The 21,673-nt window shown below is 55.2% G+C and overlaps 1 protein-coding gene across 1 annotated transcript; it reads left to right on the forward strand.

Moving 5' to 3' along the window:
• Positions 1–1,024: 1,024 nt before the first annotated feature.
• RPH3A (rabphilin 3A) lies at positions 1,025–21,614 on the forward strand. Its single transcript, XM_058851770.1, has 20 exons — positions 1,025–1,101; positions 2,138–2,152; positions 2,798–2,932; positions 10,150–10,279; positions 10,476–10,562; positions 10,943–11,105; positions 11,519–11,545; positions 13,888–14,025; positions 14,115–14,210; positions 14,336–14,392; positions 14,461–14,670; positions 15,735–15,814; positions 16,368–16,442; positions 17,481–17,590; positions 18,377–18,503; positions 18,940–18,996; positions 19,166–19,317; positions 20,330–20,411; positions 20,897–20,993; positions 21,270–21,614. The coding sequence occupies exons 1-20, from the start codon at positions 1,025–1,027 to the stop codon at positions 21,398–21,400; spliced, it is 2,046 nt and encodes a 681-aa protein (XP_058707753.1). The 3' UTR covers positions 21,401–21,614.
• Positions 21,615–21,673: the final 59 nt, after the last annotated feature.

A 21,673-nucleotide genomic window follows, 5' to 3' on the forward strand; every position in this document is an offset into this window, starting at 1 on the left:
AAGCTCCCGTTTTCCATCATTTCCTCAGTATAATCTCCCCAGTTTCTCTGCTGGAGTTGCTTTGTGCCCTGCCAAGGTGAATTTACCGGTTTGGGCAGAGCTCTGGTCCTGCTGGGATGCCGGAGTTGGGACCCGGTGGGATGAGGGCAACTGAGAGGTCCCTTCCAAGCAGGGAGGAATCCAAGGCAGCATCATCCCAGGGCAGCAGGATGGGAAGGTGAATGATCCATGGGCTGGGAGCAGCCTTGCTGTCCGTGGCTCTGCAGAGGGGATTTTGGTGAATTTTTTAGCTCTGCTGCAGGTAAATCTATCAAATCTGTGGTTTGATGAATGGATCCATCCATCCCCATCCCCCTGCAGTGGGTGGAGGGGCAAAACCCCTCTAAGAAAATGGGAATAAAGGATTAGTCAGGCTGTGGATTTGACATCCAATGGTATTTTCACCAGAAGGGTTTGAAGAACCCTTTTTGATGAGCCTCTGGGGAGGAGTGGACAGACCCTCCTGATCGAATCCTGGCACTGTCTTTTCCCTCCTGGATCCACTTGGCAAAAATTTCAGTGGACCAAAGTGAAAAAGGAGGTTTATTTTCCAGAGGGAATGTGGTCTGGGAAAGGACAGCGAGGCGTGCTGGAATTTGGGGAGAAAGTTTCCTTGTTTGTAGCCGTTTCTCTGGAATGGAGCCCCCTCTTCCCTCCTGGCCCTGAAGCCTCATAATTAATGTGAGGTTGGGGATTCATTAATTACATCCAGACTGTGCTGCCCTCCTGGGAAGGAGGCAACTCCTGCATCTCAATATCCAGACAGCCGCTAAAACGACATTCCCGCTCCAAACCCTCTTAATCCCACAAACAAACCCTTTCCCAGCGTGACTTTTAGGGATTTTTTGTTGTTTTCTCCCTCCAGCCTGGCTGGGAGCTCCTCTTCTTCACCTGGGAGCAAAGCGATTGAAGTCCCTGCTGTGCTGGCTTGGGGACGGTCAGCGGGGCACCGGTGTCCCCAAGCTCATGCCCGGGGTGGCCGGCGATGACCGACGCGGTGCTGGGCGGCTCCTCTGACCGGTGGATGTGCCCCAGTGACAGGACCATGTCCCTCCGAGCCAGGTGAGGCCACAGGGACAGGCTGGGTGGTGGCACCGTGGGGGACACCGGGGATTGGTTTGGGCGCTGTTGGGAGGGGACATTTTGCTGCGTTTGCGCCCCGAGCGAGGCGCTGGGGACAGAGCCGGGGTGTGTGACCTGCTGCTGTCCCTCTGTCCTGGCACGAGGTGAGGCCACGTCCCCTCTGGAGCACATCTCAGGCTGGGGGCTGGCTTTTGTCAGAGTCTGAGGCACAGAGTGTCCCCTTGTCTCTGACACCAAGCTCTGACATCCAGGAAAACACCATGAAAACAACTGCTAAACAGAAAAGCTTAAAGTGTGTGTGGATTAGAGAGTTTTCTTAAGTCACTGGGTGAAAAGTTAAAGTTTAGAGAGCAGAAGACAAGATGGAGGATTTAGGCTGTTGTCCCTTTTCCTTCTTCTTTCTTCTTCTTCATCTTCTTCTAGAAGTTTTTGAGTAACAGGAAGTGATTGGATAGAAAATTCCGCAGTGCAGCACACAGGTGTTGGGTCACTGGGTCAATGAAACATAAAAATAATATAATAAAATATAGAAATATAGAAAATATAGAAATATAGAAAAATAATATACGTGTCCATAGTTAATTGAGTGAAAATAAGTACAAAGATAAAGAGACTGCGTAGTTCAGGGCCATTTTGTGCTATTCAAGCCAAACTTCGGCCAAAGCTGGGGTGGGTTGAACTTGTGCAGAAGGTCTGGGGAAGACCTGCCAAGCCTTTGATAATATATATTAATAAACCTGAGAAACAAGAAGCTAATGAGACTTTTGGATTATCCTTTCTGAAACAAAACTGAGATGAGAGAAACTCCCCTTTGAGGAGGTGTCCCAGAGGGGCTCAGCCCTGAGGAGACTGAGGTCCCACAGCGACAGATTTGGTTTGGGGTCGCTCTTTGGGAGCGCTGGGGCTCCCTGGGGAGGGACCAGGAGTTGGGGACTGTCACCCTGAGGTGGGATGGGCTCTCCTCATCCCTGCTCTCACCTAATCCTTGTTCCCTCTCTTTCCCTGTGCTTCCCAGCAGTGAGAAGGAGCAGTAAGTATCTCCCTTGCTTTTATTTTCCACTTATTCCTCTTTCCCTGCTGCTCTGACGGTCTGAGAGCAGGAAAAAAAATGGGTTTGGACGCAAAAAAAAATTAAGTTTGGGCAGCATCACGCAGGGTTTTAATGAACTTAAGGCTCAAGACCATGTGGGTCTGTTCAATCCAGAGGGGAAGAGCCAGGAAAGGTTTTTGGAAGAGCAGGAGGGTGAGGAATGTTTGCCTTTTGCACCCCTGAGTGGCAGACGTTACCCTGTCACCAGGTTAGCGCTGCCTGACGCCCAGGCTGGGAGAGAGGATCTTTGGGAATGATGTTAGAGGGAAAAACGCTCCCATGCTTGGAGAAATGTTCCCAAAAAAAAAAGCCACCCACTCCTGCGCCACCGCCCCGGTCCCGCGGCTGCCAGGCAAACCTGGTGATCCAAAGGAAAAGCCGGAATAATGGGAATATTTCTGAAAAGGAGCTTTCCCTCCATATGAAACCCCCTGAAAACGGAGAGCAGAGCTCCGAGCCGCGGGTTGGATGGGATCTGGAGGATGGGGAGCTGGGCTGGGTTTGGGGTTGGGGAAGTGGTGCCTGGGCACTGCTGGGGGTGGGAATGGATCCATGGCTGGATCCCTGTTCCCGCTGTCTCGGCAGGCTCCCGGCGGGATGGGCAGCGCAGCCCGAGCGGCAGCGCAAGGGCGAGGAGCTGACGGATGAGGAGAAGGAAATCATCAACCGGGTGATCGCCCGCGCCGAGAAGATGGAGGAGATGGAGCAGGAGCGCATCGGGTAAGGCGGCGCTGGGGACACCGAGGGACGGGGACGGAGGGACCCCGAGCCCGCCGGGGCCGCGGGAGGAGGCTCTGCTTGGCTGCTTTCCTGGGCAGCAGCCTCTGCACTGCGGTGCTTCTCCCGAATGGAGCCTGCGGGGGATCTTTGGGCCTCGGCCAGGAGGAACCTGCGAGCAGGGAGGGAGCGGCTCCGGGTGCCGCTGGCGCTCCGGGGGGCTGGAACCAGGAGCTCTGCTCTCATCCCGGCTTTTTTTCAGTCCAAAAGGGATCCTCAGGAGCAGCTCAGTGCTTGTCCAGAGCTGAGCCAGAGCATGGAGGAGTTTGGTCCCCATTCTGGGAATGCGGATGGAGGGGGGATGGATCCATCCCGGTGGTTAATCCCACGTTGCAAGGAGCTGTGTGCGAGGCTCAGGAGGGCTGAGTGATGTTCAGAGCTGCTGGGGGGTCCTGGGGTCCCCACAGCCACTGGTGCCTCGTTTTCCACCAGGAGCACTCCCGGTGCCCGTGCAGAGGGTGGGAAGTGCCCGTGTTTCCTTTCCGTGGATGCCGAGGTATCCATCCCCTTGCCCTGCTGGGAATGGTTTTCCAGAGGGGATCTTCATAATCCCATTGGGATCACACCTGTTTCCCTGACAGTTTCTCCTTGACGAGTTCAAGCACCCACCGCTCCTTTTCTTTTTCCTAGCAGGGAAAACACTCGGGCCCAGGCAGGAGCCACACTCCCCACTGCTCTGGGGAGTGCCAAATTCCCTCTCACAGCTCAGGGACAGTTTGCTGTCCCTCAAATATTGGGGTGCAATGCTCTGGCTGCATTTATTTCCTCATTTTTTAGAAATCCTTGCTTAGGAGGATCTGTGAGCATCTTGGGAAGGTTTTGCCTCTCTGGGGGCTGCTCTCCCTGCCCGTGCCCCATGGATGTGCTGCTCCCTCAGAGCCTCTGGGGGCTCATTTTCCATCATTTTTCATCATTTTCCAGCACACAGCACTTCCCTCTCGTGGCTTTTTTTGGTAGAAGCCAGGTGAAAGTGGCTCCGAGTGGCCGGGGATCCACAAACCTCTTTCCCTGGCCTTGCCCTTTTGCTGCCCGGTAAGAATTCCCTTCCAACGCCGCGCTCCTTGGATGAGGCATAAATCATCCTGGGGAGAAATTCACTTTGTACAGCTGGCTCCCAACTCTTCCCTTTCTCCTTCTGTGCCGAGCCGGAGGAGGTTTGCTCATCCTCATTCATGAAAAGCCGGGCGGAGGGGCCGGGAGCCGGGAATTGTGGCGGATGTGCAGCCGCAGCTGATCCCCCTCCTGCGTGGAGGCGTAGCGGGAGCCGTGCCAGCCCCTTTGTGTTTGTTGGCTTGCACAACAAGAGCTGTAGGATGTTCAGCCCTGGGAATGTGGGACAGCGGCTGGATCAGCCTCGGACGGAATCATCCGTTCGGGAGCGGCTCGGGCGTTATCCAGGATTGCTCCTTCTGTTACAAAATAATCCGGGTTTGCCAGGCTGGCCTCTGGCAGGGAGGACCTCGGTTGGCCAGGCTGCTTTAGGGAGCTGCTCCTGGAAATCCTGGTTTTTTTATTTTTTATTTTATTTTCTGGGATTTTTCTACTCCTGTAAAAGGAAAAACAAATCCATTAAAACTCACCCAGAGGAGCTGTGGCTGCCCTAATCCCTTGGAAGTGTCCAGGGCTGTGTTGGAGCAGCCTGGAATAGTGGAGGGTGTCCCTGCCCATGGTTTCCAACCCAAACCATTCTATTCTTCCATGAAAACACCGCTTTTGGCTAATATAAGGAATAGCTCACACGGAGTGAGATTCCAGAGGAGGAACATGTGGTGAATACTTGGAGTTGCCTCAATAAGTGGAGGTGTTTGAGGGATTCATTTGAGCTTTACACCCCAATCCTTGAGGAATCCTGAATCCCACGGCTGGGGCCGTGGATGAACCTCCTCACGCCTCAAATCCTTCCCAATTTTTTGCCCTCCATCTCCTGCATCCTCCATCCCACCCGCCCCCCGTCTTGGGAACAAATCGATGCCTCTTGTTGAGCTGTTGTTTGTGGAATTGGACTTGGTGTCAAACCCAGCTCAAATTAATCCCGTGAAGGAGTATTTTTAGCTCCGAGGGCGGATGGATCCTGCGGGATACGTGAGCTGGATGCTGATGAGGGCTGGAGGACAGGGACACTTGGTGTTGGGGGGATTTTTTTTTGTCTCGTGGCGCAGAGAAGGATGAGAGGAGCTGGAATCATCTTGAACATGACACAGCAGGAGCACGTCGGGCCGGAGCTGCCCGACCTCAGAGCTGCAGGACGATCAGGATCATCCTTCGGGATGAGGGGCTGGAAGTTTTAGGGGAAAGGGATGATCCAGGTGGGCAAGGATGGATCCATTCTTGTCCTGTCTCTCTCTGTGCTCAGGGGTCTCTGTGACACTCCGGTGTCACAGTGCTGCTATTCCAGCCACAATCCATGAGGATCCTGTTTTCCAGCTGCCACAGGAGCACCTGCAGGCACTAATTGACTCCGTTCTGCATCTCTAATTGGGGGCCATCAATAACCCAGCCGGGCCTAATGAGTTCCAGCACGCTCCTGGCATTGAGGGAAAGATCTGAAACCATCCCAAGGTAGAAACGGATATTTCCGGAGAGCACGGAGCTGGCTCTCCCAGAGGGGAGGTGACAGCTGGCTCTGCCTGTGTCCCCATGGCTCCCACCTTTGCTCCGAGAGGAGCAGCTCTGGAGCGGGATTGGGTTTTAATTTGGCTGCTCATGGCTGGGATGAGACAGGGATAATGCAGGAGCAGATGGAAGTCCCCGGGGATGAAGTCATTAACCTCGGTGGCAGGGAAACTGTCTGGGGACCACAGCCTGGGATCTTCATCAGCACAACAAATAAAATTCGGGCTCAAGGCAGGGCAGGGAGGCTACAGGAGTGTCTCCTGGGATGACAATTTCTGGAGGAGATTACCGGGGGACAGCTTGTGCTGCTTGGGATTTTGTGGGGGTTTGGTTGAGATTTCCCCTCCAAAAAAACAAAAACCTCTCTCCTCTCTGATTTCCAAGACTGCAAAAATGACCACCCTGCTGTAGCACATTCTGCAAGCACCTGGAGGAGCATGGAATGGGATACTGGGGAAAACTCCGTGGGAGTCTTCCCCTGCGTGGGTGAGGGCCTGGAAAAGCCCCAGTGGCGCTTCACCTTTAGCTCCCTTGGAGGGGAGGAAAATTGCTTCTCATTTCTCATCCCAATTTTAATTATGTTTCCCTTAATCTGGAGCTGGGCTGCTTTTCTTGTCCCTTTTCCACCAGGAAAATGAGCCTGAATTTAATATTCGGCCCTTTAAGGCGCTCGATTTCCCCACGGAGACGAGGCCGGGCCTCATTCTGGAGGCTCCTGGTGACCTCCTTTGTGTTTCACTGGAATTTTTTCGCCATGGATGTGGTGTCTGAGCCCATCCCTGCTGCTTTCTGCACGGCACTGAGGAGCACTGATCCTTCCCCGTGGATCAGCTCCTTCTCCCACCCTTTTTGCCGCATTAAAAGTCCTCCCAGCCATGATTTAAAGCCCGTTAAGGACATCTTGGCCATTCGTTTCTGCAGTGCTGATGCATATTTAAGCACAGCAAACTCCTGCTCTGTTGTTAAGTCTTGTTTCCTGGGATCATCAGCACTTTATCCCGGTCACTCTGTCCCTCTTCCCATCCCTCTTCTCCTGCTGCAGTGCTGAGAGTTCCATGGAATCGTTTAGGTTGGAAAAGACCTCTGAAGTAGTGGATGGAGTCCAGCCCTAAACCCAGCTCTGACAAAGCTGATTCTGTCCCCTCCAGGGCTGAACCCAGCCTAAGGTCACCCCTCATCCCTGTGGGATCCTTTTCCTGCCACAGATCATGGGGAATGTTGGGATGTGCCCCTGAGCCCTTCCCTGCCTGTCCCAGGGCTCTGGAATGGGGCAGGAACACTCGGGGATGTTCCTCACTGCCCTGGGACTGTTCACTTTCCCCCTTCCAAACCATATTCCTGGGACTGGGCTGATCTCCATCATCAGGGTCCTGTCCCTCTCCCATCAGTGCCTAATCCCTGAAATCCCTGTTTCCCTGGCAGGTGAGGGATGCTCTCCCCATCCCCGGGGCTGTCCCTGAGCCAGCTCCCTGCCACAGGCTCCGGTTACTCCACTCCCAGGTTTTTTTCCCCATATTTTAACAATTTGAAGGACATTTCCTGCTCTTTGAATCCCACCTGGCAGAGGCCAGAGGGATGGGCAGGGGAAGATGCTGCTGGAGCCGTGGAAGGGAGAGGGATGAGCTGGATTGTTGGTTATGTGCAATAAAAGCGAGGAGGAAATGATACCCAGAGGAGAGAAAAGCTTTTGGGGAAGGCAGAAATCTCATTCCCGGTGAGGGCAGGGCTTCCCTTGGTTATTAATGGGAGGATGGGATGGATTTGGATCTCTGGAGACGCTGGATCAGAGACAAACCTGAGCTTTTTTCTCCCAGTTATTGCCTTTATCAGGAGCTTCCCAGCCCAGGGGTTTGGGCACAACCCTCCCTTTTCCAGGGCCAGGTTCACAGCAGGACTTGAAATTGAACTTTTTCCACAGTTCTCTCTCAGCAGCCTTTGAGTCATGGGGAAAAAAAAAAAAAAAGAAAAAACCTAATTTCTCCCTCTTGAATGGATGTTTTAATTAGGGAATGTACTTGGCTTGCAAGTGGTGCCACAGGTGTGTCCTGGCTGCTGAGCTCTTCCAGTGGTTCAAAAATCCCACTTAAGGAGCAGCTCCTGGTAAATGAGAGCCTGGGAGAGATTTTTGCAGCTAAATAATGAATCTCTTGAAATGCAAAGGCTTTTTCCTCTTTTTTTACCAATTTTTTTTTTTTCCCCTCCCTTTGATTGTGCCATTTGTTCCAGTTTCTATAATAAGTTTGTTTGGGCTTGCAGATTTCCAACTGGAAGCTGCTTTGCTTGGAGCTCCTGCAGCGCAGCAGGGAGGAATTGCAGGGGATTTGGGGTTTGGCTCCTTATAAAAGAGAGGTTTTTTCCCCCAAAAAATGTTCCCCCTCGGTGAGGTGAGGATCACACATTCCATGGGATGTGGGCTGGGGTTAATTCCTTTTAAATAACTCTTGGGGAACAGCCAGAATCAGGGTTTTAATTGGAATTGCTGGCTGGGTGTTGATGGATGCAGCTCTGCTGGAGTCTCTGGGATTTCTGTGTTTGCCGCAGGCTCTGGAGCTTGGGAGGGCCCCAGGTGGCTCCAGGGCTGGGTCATTCCCTAGGAAGGAACCACCTGTGGATGTGAAGGGCAGGGATGGACCACGGCTCCTCTCAAGTAAATCCCAGAGCGGTTTGGGTTGGAATGACCTCAAATCTCCTCTGATTCCACGGGCAGGGCCACCTTCCACCAGCCCAGCTTGCTCCAAACCCCATCCCACCCCGGAGCAGGGAGCTGGGCTGGCAGTGGGAGAGCACAAAATGCCCCTGCTGTGGTTCAGAGGCTGCCAGCACAAGGATGAGAGCCAGCATCGCTGGATCTCCAACCCCACGTCCTCCTGCTGCCGTCAGGAACCCGTGAGCTCTCCCATCTGCTGTCTGCTGACACCAGAGCTGTGACAACAGAGCTGTGACCCCACTGCTGGCTCTGTCTGGCTCTGCTGCTGCCCACCCAGCCCAGCTTCCAGCCGGGAACAGGCTGCAGCTTCATCTGGAGGTGTCGGGAGGCTCCTCCGCAGCGGCAGCCGGAGCCCAGCGGGATCGGCCCCTGCCTGGGGAGCAGTGGGAGAACCCCGGGCGCCTTTTGGCAGAGCTGATGTGTTAACATGGCTTTGGCTTGGATAATTCCTGGAATTAGGGATCCACATCCCTGAGCCTGGCTGGGATTGGTGGCTTTGAGATGCTCCTGTTGACTGCAGCGAGGCCTTTTTGGGCTGTGATGGGCGGCACGTCCTAAAATGCTTTATTTTGGGAAGAAATTCCTCCCTGGGAGAGCAGTGAGGCTCTGACACAGGTTGCCCATCCCTGGAAGTGTCCAAGACCAGGCTGGAACAGCCTGGTCTAGTGGGAGGTGTCCCTGCCCATGGCAAGGGTGGAACTGGACGATTTTAAGGTTCCTCCAAACCAAAACCTCTCCATGCTCCTATAATTTCCCCTCCTCGTGCCGCTGTTCCTTTATTCGACTTTCCCCCATGGAATTCTGGCCGTCCAACACCAACCCCAGAATCATTTTTGTGTGTGCAGGGAACTTGTGGATGGTTTCTGAGCATTTCAGAGGCGCTGGCAGCCGAGTCACCACAAATCCGAAGCTGTCATCACACGTGGGAAAATATCTTTTCAACACCGGGTGGTTTTTTTCCGCCACGGCTCCGTCAGATCTGGGTCAGGCTGCCACGGGGGGCTGCTCTCTCCGGTGGGCTCGGGTCTCCTCCTCCCTTTCTTCGTTCCTTCCTCACTCAATGGCATAAATAATGCAGCTTTTTTTTTCCCTGGCCGCACTATTTTTAGGGCCAGGATTCTGGGTTAGCTGAGCGCGCGATGCCGACGCCAGCTCCCGGCTGCTCGGCAGGCAGCTCGTTCCTGCTTTCCAAACTCCTTCAGCCAGTGCTGGCTTTCCAAAACTTCCTGAACTGGTTTGGGGTCTTTTTTTTTTTTTATTGTTTTTATTATTATTATTACTTTTGTAGGAACCAGGTGTGTATTTACATCCTGATCTCTGGTGGGCTTTCATTGTATTTCAAGAATTCCCATCAAATATACATCATTTTCTCAAAATATATTTATTCAAAATATAAAAAATATACCTTTTTTTTCCTCAAATAATAACCGTATTAATTCATTAATTCAGTTCTAATTACAGCCCTTCCAGGATCTCCTCCTTCAGCTCTTCACAGTCTGGGACTGGGTGGAAAGATTTCCATCCAGGGACAAATCACTCCATGCAAAGGTGCTGCCTTGGGTGGATTTTCCATGCCCACGAAGCTGAGGTCGGTGCTGGCTCTCCAGCAGCATCCCTGGAATCGATATTGTGCCATATAAACCTGTTGGATCCTTATTTCCCACTGGGATGTGTTTTTGCAGCTGGAAAGGGAGCGGCTCCATGGGGAGCCACGCCTGGAAAAGGAGCAGCCGGACCAAAGGCAGCGCCCACCCCCAAGGAGCAGGACCTACCCCGGTGTCCAGCCCTTTTCCTGGCATTCCCAGCGCCTTTCCTGACGTTCCCTGTGCCCTCTTGGCAGGCGCCTGATGACCCGGCTGGAGGACATGCGCCGCAGCGTGCTGGGGGACGGTGTCAACCGCTGCATCCTCTGCGGGGAGCAGCTGGGGACGAGGGGCTCCGCCTGTGTCGTCTGCGAGGACTGCAAGAAGGTGAGACCCCCCCTCCCCAGAGCCCCAAAAACCTCCCCACCCTACGGGCAGGGCGGATTTTGGGTGCCCGTTTCCATAGCCCGGCATCCCCGGAGTCACCGGTGGCTGTGCAGGAAAAGCTCCTCGGAGCCTGCTGCTGGTGTTGGGGACATTTTTGGTGGCACCGGTGTCACCCTGCTCTTCGTTTCGCCTGCAGAATGTGTGCACCAAGTGCGGGGTGCAGACCACCAACAATCGGCCCCAGGCCATCTGGCTCTGCAAGATCTGCAGCGAGCAGCGGGAGGTGCGTGTGGCCCCCTGTCCCCCCCTGTCCCCATCCCTGTCCCCTCCTGTCCCCCCTGTCACCCCTGGCCCCTCCTGTCCCCCACCCCACACCTCCGAGATGGCACCGACTCAGCCTCCCTGGGGCCTCCAGCCTCTCCCAGCCCGCTGTTTGAGCGTGGCTCTTACAGGATGTTTGCCACACCAAATGATGTTTTATTTCACGAAATCAAAGGTTTGTGGGGTTGTGCTGGGCAGAGATTGGCTGCTGCAGCACGAGCCAGGGAGTTAATTGATTCATTAATTCGCGGGGTGGGCAGCAGGGCGGGGATGTGGGGTCGCACTGAGGAGGACCGCGGTGGGATGGATGAAGCTCTGAGAGCCCCGGCGCTGCTCCCGCAGGTGTGGAAACGCTCCGGTGCCTGGTTCTTCAAGGGTTTGCCCAAGCAGATGCTGCCGCAGCCGATGCCCATCAGCAAGAAGGGACCCCAAACCCCGAGCGAGCCCCGCCCGGCCGAGCCGCCCGCCCCGGACCCCAAACTCCCCTCCCGGGCACCCACCCGAGGTAGGTGACAGCGGCTGCTGTCCCCACCAGCGCTGCCAGCGAGGCTCCAGGGCTCCTTCCCATCCTCGGCAAGAGGAAAACTCTGGGGAAAAAGCATCCAGAGCAGTCGTGTGGCTGCTGCCCGTGTCCTAAAGGGGAGCCTGGAGATGTTTTATCCAGGATTTTATCCAGGATTTTATCCAGGATTTCCAAGTGGGGATGGGTGGGGTTGCAGGACAAAGCAGCCCCGGGTGGGGATTGGCGCGTCCGGCTGAGAGTTTGGGCAGTGCCTGGGTAGGTGATGGAGAAACCTTGAAAAAAAAAAAGGATAAAATAGGGAAATCCGGGAAAACAGCGGCGGCATGTCCCGGGGTTGGGGTTGGGGGTGCGCGGGCCGCAGCTTCACCCCCTCTCGCTCTGTTTGTGCCCCCAAGGCCAGGTGGATGCCGAGGACACCGAGGGTAAGCACCGGCCTCTGTCCCCTCCCCGCGCCGCCTGTGCCCGGCCCCGTCCCTGCCTCCTTCTATTCCCAAGGCGTTTTCCCGCAGTTTTCCCCTGGGATGCTGCAGCAGGACCTCTCCCGGCTGCTGCCGCCCACCCTGCGGGGGGAGCCCGGGTTATTCCAGGGCTTCCCCACCTCCCGCACACGCCGGGGCTGAGCCGCTGCCGTTCCAGAGCCGCCTCCGTGGGTGGTGGGTCCTGCTGGGAGGGGCAGGTGGGGTTTTTTGGGTTTTTTTTTTGGTTTTTTTTTTTCCTGGTTATTTAACGGCAGTCCTTGGAAAACCTCCCGGAGAAAGTTTAGGAGGCTTGTGGGGGCTTGTTCCTGTCTGTGGGGGATGGAGCAGCGGAGCCTGGTGCTGCGCACGGGAGGCAGAGCGGGGCGAGGATGCAGCAGTGGCTCGTTCTGGTTGTTCCCTGCACCCTCCAGCACTTCCAGCCGTGGAAAAATCCAAACGTTCCGTTTGGAAAAGCTCTCAAAGCCCACCGAGTGCAACCATTCCCCCCCAGCACTGCCAAGGCCACCCCATGTCCCCAAGGGCCACACTGCTGTTAAATCCCCCTGCAGGGATGGGGACTCCTGGGCAGCCTGTGCCAGGGCTGGACAATCCTTCCAGTGAAGAAATTTTCCCTAATATCCAACCTAAACCTCCCCAGGCACAATTTGGGGCCATTTCCTCGTGTCCTGTTGCTTCTTACCTGGGAGAAGAGCCCGACCCCCACCTGGCTCCTGTCAGGGGGATGGGGAGAGTGGGAAAATCTCCCTGGGAGTTCATTTTGAGTAGCAGCCCCCATTTTCACACTTCCATACGGGATGCCAAGGGGATGAGGATCCCTGATCCCCCTCCAACACCGTCTACTGCTCGTTTGGGTGATCACTAAGTTGGGAGCAGCTCAGTGGCTGCAAACCTTCCTCCTCTTGGCTCCATGGAAGAGGCAAAGAAAGGCTGAGGGGACAGTTCCCGCTTGGAATGATCCCCTCCATCCCACCCTTCCTTTAGGCCGGGTTCTGATGCCCCCAACTGACGCTCTCCCTCTTCCCGTGCAGCAGCAGCAGCTGGGGAAGGCACTTAATTAAGGCGATTTAATTACGCCCGTAGCGGGTGCCGTTAAACCTCGCAGCCCCACGGGCGGCTTTTATTAATCCGACGGCTCCTGGAGTCGGGAAGGCTTTGGCAGCTCCGCACGTCCCTCCCGGTGCTCAGCATGCTCCTGCCGTGCCCATGATTTTCCTACAGCTCCCTTGGAAAATTATTTATTGCGCCGCTCTCTCCGCACCACGGGGCTCCCGCTCCTGGATGCTCATTTTCCACCACCTCCCTTCCCTGCTCTTCAGCATTCCCGGTGTTTTTCCCTCTCTCCCTCCTCCTTTCCCCCCACAATCTGTTGCGTTCCGCTTTGTCCTCGCGCCCGGTGACCCTGAGAGCCCAGCCAAGGAGAAACAGCCCATTTATGTCACGCCAAAGATTTATCCCTGGCGTCTCCAGCGGCAGCCAGGTGAGCGCCGAGACCTTTCCCGTCACGTCCGTGGGGTTGCAATCCATCACCCCGGAGCGCCGGGCTGGGATTTATCCGCTGGGACGGCGGCTGCTGGGTGATGGAAGGGAGAGGCCGAGGCAGCTTCCACGGCTGTCTCCTTAATAAATGCGAGATGATCAGCAGAAGGAAAATATCACCCCCTCCCCAGTCCCAGGAATGTGGAGCTGGGATGCCACCAGGGGTTTTGATGGGTGCTGAGGACCAGGCGATGGATACCTCAGGCCTTGTTTTCCTCGTGTCCTTGGGGATTTCCTGGGCACTGTGTGCAGGTTTGATGGCGCAGAGCCCTCCCGCAGCTCGGGGGATGTTGCAGTCAGCAACCTCAGGATCTCGTCCAGGGAAGCAGCAGAATTCTGGGGACCAGCATGAAACACCAACTAGACGGGCTCCCGGTTCATGAAACCATTTATTCAGCATGAGAACAAACTCAGGTCCAGAACAGAGAGCCCCGAACAGAGGCACAGCAGGGGTTTTTGAGGGACAGAACTCCCGAGGGTTTCCACCTTTGAGGGTGGAGTTCAGGATCAGGGACCATTAGAAACACACCAAGGGAGAACCCCCAGGGACTCAAACCCAATCAGAACTCCTGGGCCGCCCTTCACAAGGGGTTTGGGGTGGGACAGTGTAACTCCTTGTCTCCCTGAGGCCGCTGCCACAGGGTGGTGCCGTGCCCATTGTCCCCCCGCCGCTGGCAGCCAGGCCGGGCAGCACCCGGGGATGCCAGCTCGCTTTTCCAGCCTCTGCTCCTTCATCCCTCTCCCTGCAGGCACCGACGCCGCAGCGGCCGCCCGGGGAAGCCGCAAAGCAGCCGAGGGCCGGCCGGGTCCGTGCGGCAGCGAGGACACCGCTGGGGACAGCGACAGCCGCGACCTGGCTGCCGAGAGCGGGGTCAGCAGGAGCCCCGGTGAGAGCGGCGCTCCCGCATCCCTGCGGGGCCACAGCGAGGGGACACAAAGGCGGGAGCTTCCCGCTGATTGTCCCCTGTCCCCGCAGGTGTGAAGAGAACCGGCTCGGTGCAGGGCCAGCGGCCACCCCCGCCGGCCAGCGCCGCTCCCGCCGCTGGACCCGGCCCGGCAGCAGCGCCCGCAGGTAGGATGCGATGGGATCGCGGCCAAGGCGTTCAGTCCCTGGCGACACTCCCGGGCCAGGGACGCTCTGGCTTGGCCCGGAGGCCACGAGGGAACGTCCCAGGCTGATGCCACCTCTGTCCCCAGCGCCGGCGGCCGCAGCGGCGAGGCCGGGGGGCCCCTCCCGCTTCCCGGAGAGACAAGGTAAGGCCGGGCTGGCTGCGGGGGGCTGGAGCAGAGCGGGCCGGGGGCTAACGGGGTCCCTCCCGCAGCGAGCCCCCCCCTGGGACCCCCGGAGCCCCGAGGAGCCGGCAGGGAGGAGAGGGGAGGGGGCTTTGCCGCGCCCCCCGGCAGGGAGGACAGGCCAGCCTGGCAGCCCCCTGCTGCCAGCCAGCCCCCGCCGGCAGCCGCGGCACCGCAGCGGCAGCAGCAACGCGAGGAGGAGGAGGAGGATGCCAACAGCTACGATTCGGATGAAGGCAGTACGTACCCAGGGAGGGAGGGAGTTTCTTTGGAAAGTGTGGGATTCGGAGGAGGTGGGTGGGAGGGTGTGACTCGCATTGGAAGGCGGTGGGTCTCTAGGGGGGAATGTCCTTGGGGAATGCTGCAGGTGGGTCTCTAGGGGGGAATGTCCTTGGGGAATGCTGCAGGTGGGTCTCCAGCAGGGAATGTCCTTGGGGAATGCTGCAGGTGGGTCTCCAGCAGGGAATGTCCTTGGGGAATGCTGCAGGTGGGTCTCCAGCAGGGAATGTCCTTGGGGAATGCTGCAGGTGGGTCTCCAGTGGGGAATGTCCTTGGGGAATGCTGCAGGTGGGTCTCCAGCAGGGAATGTCCTTGGGGAATGCTGCAGGTGGGTCTCCAGCAGGGAATGTCCTTGGGGAATGCTGCAGGTGGGTCTCCAGCAGGGAATGTCCTTGGGGAATGCTGCAGGTGGGTCTCCAGCAGGGAATGTCCTTGGGGAATGCTGCAGGTGGGTCTCCAGTGAGGAATGTCCTTGGGGAATGTTGCTTCCCTGCGGGGTTTGGAGCTGGGGGCTGATTTGAGGATCTGTGGTAGAACATCCTGGGTGGGAAAGCTTCTCGGGGTTGGGAAGAGGTGCTTGGATAGGAGCAGCTGATGCGTTCTGTGCCTGCTCTTCATCCCTGGGATGAAGGAACACGAGCCTGAGCTGGTTTCCAAAAAGCCAAAACGGGAGCCAGGTGCTGAGCCCCAGCCCTGGGAGGACGTGCTGTTCATGAGCTGGAGCATCTCCTCAGGGTGATCCAGGGTGGAATTGCCATGGGAAGGGTTGGTGAGGTTACTCCTCCTTTGCCTGGTGAATATTGGAGAGCCAGGCTGCTCTCCCTGGGCAAAAGCTGTGCAGAGCTCCCGAATCCGCCTGGATTTGTGGTGGTTTGGCTGCTGCCAGCACAGTCTCACTGTATTAAACAGCTTTTACGTTTGACCCGCAAATCTTTCTAATTATTACTAATCGTGGATGATTAAATGAAGTTATTGGCTGGGGTTTTAACGAGGTTTCCTCCTCCTCCTCCTCCCTCGTTGTCAGCCACGCTGGGAGCTCTGGAGTTCAGCCTGCTCTACGACCAGGACAACAGCTCCCTGCACTGCACCCTCATCAAGGCCAAGGCAAGAGCTCCTCTTTTCCCCTCCTTTTTCCCTGGTTTAAACCCATCTGGCTCCCAGTTTCTCTGGTACACTGGGATGGAAGCCATGTGGCTGCTGGCAGAGGCTGCTCCCTCGGGAGAGCCCAGCCACAGCTGCTCCTGGCTGGGGAGGGTTGGGGGAGCTTTTCCTTGTGTGGCTCCAAGAGATCTGTGGGAGGACAGTCCTCCCAGAGAAGCTGTGGCTGCCCCTGGATCCCTGGAAGTGTCCAAGGACAAGTAGGCCAGGGTTTGGAGCAACCTGGGACAGAGGAAATGTCCCTGCTCATGGCAAGGGGTGGAGCTGGCTGATATTCGAGGTCTCTTCCAGCCCAAACCATCCTGTGATTCTACAACTCTGATTTTTCCAGGGGTGGGTTGGATGTTTCAGCATATCCTGGCGCCCACAGCCGCTTGGGGCAGAGGCTCTTGGGTCACTGAACACATTTTCTCTTGGGGTTTTTCATGGGCAGTTTTTCCTCTGCCTTGGCTTTGCTGAAGGAGGATTCACGCCCTGTGTTTCCTTTATCCTTTTTTAGGGCTTAAAACCAATGGATTCCAATGGCCTGGCTGATCCCTACGTGAAGCTGCACCTCCTGCCTGGAGCCAGCAAGGTGAGGCTTTGCCAGGTTTGGTGCTGGGGATGGAGCAGAGGTTTCTCAAATCCCTCTCAGATCCCTCCCTCGGATCCGATTTTCCCCGTTGATTTCTCCGCTCGCTGCTGTTTTCCCCCGGGGGTTTCTCCGAACAGGGAGGATGTTCCCAGATGCTCTCCCAGACCTGAGGAACAGCTCATCCTGCAGGCAGGAATCTGCTCAGGGATGGAGGGGAGCTCCAGAGGAGGCATTGCTGTTAATGCATCACAAAACATCTGCCCAAAAATCTAATTATGGCCAGGGTTGGAATTATCTGTTTGCTTGGGAGCTGCAGCACGTTTGGAGCTGTGGGGAGAGAACCGTGCTGGAAGCTCTGGCTCCATCATGGGAATTCCTGGAAATCTCCCTCCCCAGCCCAGGGGGAGGGAGCTGATCTTGGTGGGCAAATCTGGAAGGAATGACCACCACCAGCAGTGCTGGCTCATTGCTTAGAGGAAACAGCAGGGTTTTGCTCAGAGGATCCAGGAGTAAAGCCAGGGGAAAACTGATAATAATAAAATCATTGGATTGATTTTACAGCTCTGCTTTATGCACAGGGGATTCCTGCTCTTGTCTGGGGGAAATCCAGGTGTGATGCTGAGGATAGATTTGATTTCTGTTGCTCTCATCTCCTGAAATTTATTTTAGTGGGTTTTTTTTTTAAATTTTGAATGTATGGTTGTGAAAGACACACAAGCAAGTGACAGCTCCTCATTTCCCCACTGTCACCTCCTTTAAACCATGAGAGCTGTGACCCCACAGCTTGCCCTGGGTGCCCTTTTCCCTCTCCCTGAGGGAATAAACCCCAGGGAGTGACAAAATCCAGGCTCTCCCGGCCCCCACGTGTCACCAAATCCCCGGTGCTTGCGCAAAGTTCCACCGTGACGCTCCCCTGGAGCCACTGGCCCAGCATCACCCAGCTGTGCCAGATGTGATGGGGCATCCCTGCCAGGAGCTGGGATTTGGGCAGGGAGGAGCTCTGGGGTGTAATTCCCCCGTGTTTACTCCACCCCACAGTCGAATAAGCTGCGGACGAAGACGCTGCGCAACACCCGGAACCCGGTGTGGAACGAGACCCTGGTGTACCACGGCATCACCGACGAGGACATGCAGAGGAAAACCCTCAGGCAAGGCCAGCAGGAGCCCAGGGATCCCACGGGAGGCTGGGATGGGAGCTGTGGATGTCACCCAGGAGTGTACAGCAGGGTTGGGGCAGTGGGAAATACGGTTTTGGGTTAAAATCAATGTGAGGTTGCTCATTTGGATGGTTCTTTTAAGAGAGGAAGACTGGTGTTTTGACCTTGTCATTTAATATTAAATTATTGATTATAAATAAATTATAATTTATATTATTTATATTATATTATATATAATTTAGATTTATTTATATTATAAAAAATTATAATTTATTATAATCTATAATTGTTAATTATAATCAATATATAATGATAATTATATAATTATTATATATTATAAGATATAATTATAATATATTATTATAATTATAATCAATAATTATCAATTATAATTTTTATAATCATAGAGATGTGTATCTCTGCTGATTTGACAACATCTCAGAAAAAAGAAGTCCATACAAATAGCTCTCAAAATTCGTGACTCTTTCTCTGCTCAAGAAACTTCCACCTCTTGATTTCTTGCTCCATCACAAAGCAAATATATAAAATGTTGATTTTTTAAAAATTTATTTTTACTTTTTTATTTTTTTTTTTTTCGCCAAGCTAGAAATTTGGGGGTTGTTTGCTTTTGGTCAGAGGAAATCCAGATCAAGGGTGGGTTTGGGGGGAGGATTTGCTTTGCTTTTTGCTTTTCCCTCCCCCCAGCAGGGGTGGGTTTGGCTCTGGAGTCAGACACTGCTCCATGGCTGATGTTCCCCTTTCCCTTCTTCCCTCCAGGATCTCCGTGTGTGACGAGGACAAATTCGGCCACAACGAGTTCATCGGAGAAACCAGAGTTGCCTTGAAAAAACTCAAAGCCAACCAGAAGAAGAACTTCAACATCTGCTTGGAGAGAGTAATACCAGTGAGTGTCCGTGGAAATTCCTTCTGTTCCCATTGGGATTGAAAACAAACGGCTCCTGAGGGATGCAGGGATGGGCTGGAGGTGCCTGACTTCTCCAGCACCTTTAGGGGTTGGATTCCCACCTGAGCCTGGGCTGATGTGACATCCCAAGGCCAGGAGGTGAGGGTGTGGTGGGAATCCATGGGAAGTGACTCCAGGGCCTGCTCCTGCTGGCACTGCCAGCCCCTGCGGGTGGATGGCACCGTGGAGGTTGCTCTGTCCCCTGCTGGATCTCCTGGGGTGGGGCTTGATGAGCCACCTCAGGACATTCCTGAGGCCTTTCCACTCCAGAGTGCAGCGCGGGAGCTGGGCTGCTGGCATTCCCAGGTTTTTTCGCTGTGGGATGGTGCCTCTCCCGGTCATTCACGGCAGTTTCCTTATCCCTTTCCCATCCCAGACGAAGCGCACCGGAACGACCGGCGCATCCCGTGGGATGGCTCTGTACGAAGAGGAGGTGAGTCCTTGGAGGGGGACAATCTCCACCCACGCCCCATCCCTCGTGTACAACCCCGTTATCCCCCGCGGTCACGGAGATCCGACATTCCCTGATATCCATCTCACCCCTCCTGCTCCCCCACTGAGTTTTTCCTGGCCCGGCTCCTCCACGCCCGCCTCTCCCGCAGGTGGATCGCGGTGGGGACGTGGAGGAGCGCGGGAAGATCCTGGTGTCCCTCATGTACAGCACCCAGCAGGGCGGGCTCATCGTGGGCATCGTGCGCTGCGTGCACCTGGCGGCCATGGACGCCAACGGATACTCGGATCCCTTCGTCAAGCTGTGAGTGAGCCGGGAACGGCTCCGGGGTGGAGCACGCGGCCGTGGAGCCGCCTGCTGTGCTCCTTCCTCTGGAGGCCTCGTGCAGTGGGAGCAGTCCAGTGGTGTCCCCGTTGTGGGTGGGGCTCAGGGGTGCTGACCCAGCCCTTGGGTGTGTCGCTCCCCAAGTGCCCAGATCCCGTGGGAACCTCATGGAGAACCCCAGGATTGTTAAAGGCTGGGAAAGACTTTGGGAGTCCGACCTTTGACTGGTCACCTTGTGTCTGCAGAGAAAGGAGATGTGGGCGTGGGTTTGGGGCTGCAGCCCAAGGTGGAGGTGCCCAACTTCCACGGGATCCGTAGGAATGGGATTCCCACCCGTGACCCATCAAGGGCGTGGTGGGAATCCAGGGACAGTGGAAGCTGGAGGACAGGGGGGTCCTTCTCTCCACCTCTGACCCACCCTGGCTGCAGGACAGAGGTGGCTCCGTGTCCCTCCATGCCCCACTTGCTGCCCCATAAACCCACATGGGAATGTGGGGGAATAAGGTTTTTATTCCGACCTCGTGAGCTGCACCATGGAGAGCTCCCTGCAGCCATTCCTGGTGGGGTTTTTGCACCTGTGTTTTAACTTTGCCTTCAGAAAAAAACCCTCTGCTCTCCATAAAACTCATTCAGTAATTCTCATATTGAACATATTCTGCTCATCTTTTTGTAGCTCAGTGGAACTGAGCAGTTTCCCTTCCCAGTCTCTCTTTATTTGTTGTATTCTCCATTTCCACAAACAGAAGATGGTGGCTTTACGTTTTTAAATTGGCTTCTAACAGAGATCTAATTAATCCCAGCTCCAAATTGAATTCTGGATCGGCAGCTAGCCTGCACAGCCCCAGCCCCACACTTTTCCCACATCCTCTGGAAGGTGGGAAGGGAGACTGGCCCTAAATAAATCTCTTCCAGCCCAGAAACGCACTTTTAAAGCTTATAAACTCCCACTCTTCTTGCACTTGATTTTTGAGCTGTTTCCTGTTGCCCCCAGTTGGCTGAAACCTGACATGGGCAAAAAGGCCAAGCACAAGACGCAGATTAAGAAGAAAACGTTGAATCCTGAGTTTAACGAGGTACGGATGGGTATTTTTTTTAATTATTAAATCAATCTACTGAAAACCGTGTTGAGTGGAGGAGGTGGAAGACAAAATCCCCAAGGCTTGGCCTCTTTGCTCAAGCTCCTTTCCCACTCCTGTGCCCGGGAATATTTTGGGAATGACTTTGCCATGGCAGCACCACACCCTCTGGAAGCTCCCTGCTGCCGGATCCGTGCTATCCCAGCTGGGGATGTGGGTGGGATGAGGGTGGAAACTGGAAATTCTCCACTGGAGCTGCTTTGATGGGACACCTGGGAAGGGCTCACGTAGGTGCAAGGGGTGAGCTCAGCTCCTGGAAAAGCCACAGGGAAGGAGCGTTTTTTCCTTCGTTAATTGTATTTTAACCATCCTCTCCTTGGATTTTGAATCCAGGCTGGACAGAGATCGGGTCCAACCCTTTAACTGCAGCTTTTAGGGTGTGTCTTCCTTTGGGGTTCACACTGGTGTTCCCATTCCTGCAGGAGTTCTTCTATGACATCAAACACAGCGACCTGGCCAAGAAATCCCTGGACATTTCCGTCTGGGATTACGACATCGGAAAATCCAATGACTACATCGGTGAGTGCTGAGCTGCAAGTCTCTGCCCTCTGGGGCACGGCTTTGGTGCCTGGTACGGGGTTTGCTGGATGGGAGGGGGGCCTGGGTCACCTGCCCAGGTGGGATGATGGAATCTGGTGCCGCCCCTGGAAGGTCTTCTGGGCAGGAAAAGCATCTCCAGGTGCTTCCATTGGATTTTTGATCCAGGAGGCGGAAAAAGCCTTGCAGGGCGTGAGGTGTGATTTCCTGGAATGCCAGCATCACCTCTGGACACAAACTCCTCTCCCCTTTTCCCAGGAGGTTGCCAGCTGGGGATCACGGCCAAGGGCGAGCGCTTGAAACACTGGTACGAGTGTTTGAAGAACAAGGACAAGAAGATCGAGCGCTGGCACACCCTGCAGAACGAGAACCACGTCGCCAGCGATTAAAGGGAGCCCCTGCCCGGCTCTCCCCACCCTCTGCCACGCCCCTCTAGGTCCCTGATGTCCCTGGTGTCCTGTCTTCCAGCGCAGCCACGCCTTGCTACAGCCTCTGATCCCAGGGTCCTCCACCTCCCCCAAGCCCCCTCCACCCTCCCTTCCACTGAAAACTCCCCCAGATCTTTTCTATTCCCCTTTATTTATTTTCAGCTGGGGGAGGGAGGCCGTCGAGTTCCCCTGGTGTGTAATTTTGGCAAGCAATAGTTCCCTCCTGACCGTTCC

Source organism: Poecile atricapillus, chromosome 16 (genome assembly GCF_030490865.1).
Source record: "Poecile atricapillus isolate bPoeAtr1 chromosome 16, bPoeAtr1.hap1, whole genome shotgun sequence".
NCBI classification, from domain to species: Eukaryota; Metazoa; Chordata; class Aves; order Passeriformes; family Paridae; genus Poecile; species Poecile atricapillus.

Bases quoted from the DNA above. Each gene is read 5' to 3' on its own strand.
- RPH3A (XM_058851770.1), top strand. From the start codon at position 1,025: ATGACCGACGCGGTGCTGGGCGGCTCCTCTGACCGGTGGATGTGCCCC. The intron at 14,393-14,460 runs GTAAGGCCGGGC...TCCCTCCCGCAG, and splicing joins CCGCTTCCCGGAGAGACAAG to CGAGCCCCCCCCTGGGACCC. The intron at 16,443-17,480 runs GTGAGGCTTTGC...TCCACCCCACAG, and splicing joins TCCTGCCTGGAGCCAGCAAG to TCGAATAAGCTGCGGACGAA.